The following is a 3,760-nucleotide window of genomic DNA, read 5'->3' on the forward strand; positions in this document are numbered from 1 at the left end:
GGCGCTTTTTTTCCCGCAAACTAACATGTAACTGCTTCCGAAGCTTCCTCTGTTTCCTTCACCTGCTGACATTCTACCAACATACAATCTCTACATGTCACTGCATAGTTTTCACACCTTTTATTAGGAAAGCTTTACCAGACGCAGTCACTACATTGAGTTAACATTATTACCTTTACAATGATTGTTCACAGAAATTACAGAATAAATATGCACACTTGGAAATCTTTGTGTGTGTGTTTGAGAGAAAACATTAAAAGTGCTTCTTACAAAGCTGTTAGTGGTGTAAGCATCAACATTGACGAGCTTTTTTTTAAGAAAGTGCATTGTTTATAATAAAATCTTCGCGTCATATTCACAAATTGAAATCCTTAGATGCGTCGTAGAGTTTGTATACTCCCCTCTTGAATATAATATATATTTATATATATAATATATATAAAAAAATTAAATAACACTGAACGATAAAGCGTTGCAGTCACTTTTAATTATCAAGTTTACTTCTTGTCATTTGAGCGAGTTACACCCCGGCAGTTTTACACATGCAGCAAGACTGCAGTCAATGTTTCATAGAATATGCCCTCGGCGTTCCTTTAGGTGAGAGAGAGAGAGCAAGAGAGAGCCATAATTTCCTGCCAAATAAAGTGAACAAAGTCGCTGCCAGTAATGAATAGGGTTATTTATATGACCATCGATAACCAGGCCTCTATATGATTATAGATGGCACAACCAGTTCTCGTTTCCATAAAAAAATATGATTGATATCATTGCTGGCTAAAGTCTGCAAAGGCACTTCATTGAGTATGATTTGAATATGGCCTTTCCTCCAAAGCAACCTAATGAGGGGACGGCGGATAATTTCCCTTGACCTTCTAAACATGCTGTGTTTTTTTGGGGGGGATCTTTTTCTGTTGATTATGGGGTATCTAAAATCGGTATGATGTCTTCTCTAGAACTTCGAGGTAGTCTGGCTTAGTTTGCAGTTTGGCTCTCAACTCGAGGTATTCGCTTTGGGTTTGGTCAGGAAATCCCCGTCCAGAGGAGCCAAACAGAATGGTTTCTTTAAACCTGGCATCTTGCTGCAAGTCAGGGTATTGCATGCCAGGAGGGTGGACATGCAGCTCTTTTAACTTGGGCACGGTGCCATACAGGCAGTCCACAAAGCCAACAGTGTGAGCTGGTCTTTCTCGGTCCAATACGCTGGGGTAAATCACCCCGTTTTCTGGAAAGGTAGCAAAATCGTTAGTCTGATTGATGGTGACGATTGTGTTAAGATTGCTGTTGGAGAGAGACATCTTCCACTCCTTGTCCTTCTCCAGAGTTTTGTAATTGGTGTTGTTTTCCTGAGTCTCTGAGAATTCCTCCTCCATCTCGCCCTCGCGTGGTTTGTAGATGGGGTTGTTGCACATCTGGGTGACGGGGTGGGGGATGTAGTCGTAGACGTGGCTGGCGGCTTTCTCGGGTGAGTTGGCGACTCGGTCCTCGAAGATGCGGCACTGCATCTGCATGCCGGTCAGGTCGACGTCCTGCCGCCTCCTGAAGGGCGATTTCTTGCGCCTCCGGAGTACGAAGGCGAAGAGGCCGGCGGCGATGAAGACGGCCGAGATGAAAATGATCAGCAGGCTCAGGATCAGCACTGACAGAGGGATGGCGCCACCTTGCGAAGAGAAGCCGAAGCCGGTAGTGGTGGAGATCACATTCGCGTTCCCTCCGGAGCCCGGCAGAGCCGGGGAGGCGGCGGCGTGCTTCAACTCCGGACACAACACCTCGTAGTCGACCATCTTCAAGTCCACCCCTCGCAGGGTTCCTGGCGTCTCGCACAACACGCTGCCCACCAGTTTGACAGTGCTGATCCTTTCCACCCACTGCTTGAGAGCAATCAGATCGCAGGAGCAGTCCCAAGGGTTCTGATACAGATCGATCTGCACAATGGAATCCAAATGCTCCAGCACCCCGCTCACCGGCAGGTAGAGAAAGTAGTTGTTCCTCAGGCTTAACCTCCCCAGAGAGGTGCCCGTGAAAGCATCGGTGGGCAGAGTTCGGAGCAGATTGTTGTTCAGAAACAACAGCTGAAGGTTGGGCATCAGGCTAAAAGACGCCGGCTGGATCTCCCTTATGATGTTGTATTCAAAATATAGGTATTCCAAACTCTGCAGCCCTCTGAACATGCCTGGGGTGAGGCGTTCGATCTCGTTATTGTTCAGGTACAAGGTTTTTAAATGTGGAAGATTCATAAAAGCACCATCTTGGATATATGACACACTGTTGCTCCCCAAATGCAATAGATCCAAACTGGAGAAATTCCAAAAGTCTGACCTGTAAATTTTCTGAATAAGGTTCTCAGTTAAATACAACTTCTTAGCGTTCAACGGCCTTGGTATTAGTTCAGACATGTTTTGAATCGCTTTATTTTTGCACTGTACTGTCAAGCCCAAGTCATTTATATGGAGGCTACACGAGCATTCAGTTGGGCAAATGATTGGGATGGGCGGTCTGGTCTGGTAGCCTGCAACTATAGGTTGAACGTTGCGCAGAGTTGGCTGTGCTTTTAAAGTGTTCGGAGTCTTGGTTGCTTTTGGTAATTTACCTGATGTCTTATATTCGACAGAAGAAGCCGTGTAGGTCACTGACAAAGACATGGAGGAAGGTTTGGTAGGCCACGCGTTGTCATTACTGGAAGCAAGCTGGGGGATCCCCAAGCTGACTTCCACCTCCACGCTAGAATGAAGTGGACACAATTCACTTCTCCTGATCTCCCTCAAGTCCTTACCATGGAGATGGAATGGTGTTTCACAAGTAATCTCCCCTACAAGAACTGTGTATGGTATGCTTTCCAACCAAGACTTCAATGGCATAATGTCACAGGTACAGTTCCATGGGTTCTCCTGTAGTTGAATCTCCATGAGGCGCCTGCCAATATATTCTAGCGTGCCCACGTAAGGCAGTGACTTTAACCGATTGCCACGCAGATCGATGTGGGTTAAGGAAACCGCCCTGAAGAGATTGAGTGGGAGGAGGGGTATCAGATTGTCATTGATAATCAACACTTTCAGTTTATTGAGGTTCCTAAATGCACCACCATCAATTCTCTTCAGCACATTGTAGTCTGCCTGTAGGTACTCCAAGCTCTCCAAACCCAAGAAAGTGTCATTTCGAAAAACCTCTAGTTTGTTTTCGTGTAAATATAAACGTTTCAGAAGTTTCATGCCATTAAAGGCGCCCGCCTGAATGTCCTGCAATGCGTTGTTCCCAAGGTTAATGGATACCGCGTTGGTTAAAAATAGAAACCCGTTCGTATAGAGTTTCCTCATAGAGTTTCTTTGTAGGTGAAGTTTAAATGGTCTTCTCCATGACTCGGTAATCTGACTGATATTTGTAAAACCTTTGCTTTCACAGTGTATTTGCAAAAAGCTCTCCTTTTCCTCGCAGTAACATGGCTCCATGCAATGTTCGTCTAACTCGTTCGAGTCCTCCATCAGTGGAATCGACGTGCTCCATCCCAGAGCTATTGTGCTTACAACGGTTATCCAGAACATCCTTATATTTTTCCGTTCAGCTGGAGGTAACAGCAGCAGCGGTTGTCGTGCGGGACCCTCTTGGAGATGCACTGACTGTACACAGAAGACACGTAGAAAATGGCATTAGATTTTAGAATTCCCGTGAGAAAACGAGTGTGTCCTAACAAATTGGCTTCATCCTTGTCAATGTATATAGATGCCCCAAACACACATCTAACCCCCTGCATCTCACCAATTACTCA

General features: G+C 45.5%; 1 protein-coding gene across 1 annotated transcript; it reads right to left on the reverse strand.

The window, feature by feature from the left end:
• Positions 1 to 926: 926 nt before the first annotated feature.
• On the reverse strand, positions 927 to 3,536 carry slitrk3a (SLIT and NTRK-like family, member 3a). Its single transcript, XM_078202622.1, has one exon. It carries the CDS (start codon positions 3,534 to 3,536, stop codon positions 927 to 929), a length of 2,610 nt encoding a protein of 869 aa, XP_078058748.1.
• Positions 3,537 to 3,760: the final 224 nt, after the last annotated feature.

The sequence above is a fragment of the Mustelus asterias genome, chromosome 3 (assembly GCF_964213995.1).
Source record: "Mustelus asterias chromosome 3, sMusAst1.hap1.1, whole genome shotgun sequence".
NCBI lineage: Eukaryota > Metazoa > Chordata > Chondrichthyes > Carcharhiniformes > Triakidae > Mustelus > Mustelus asterias.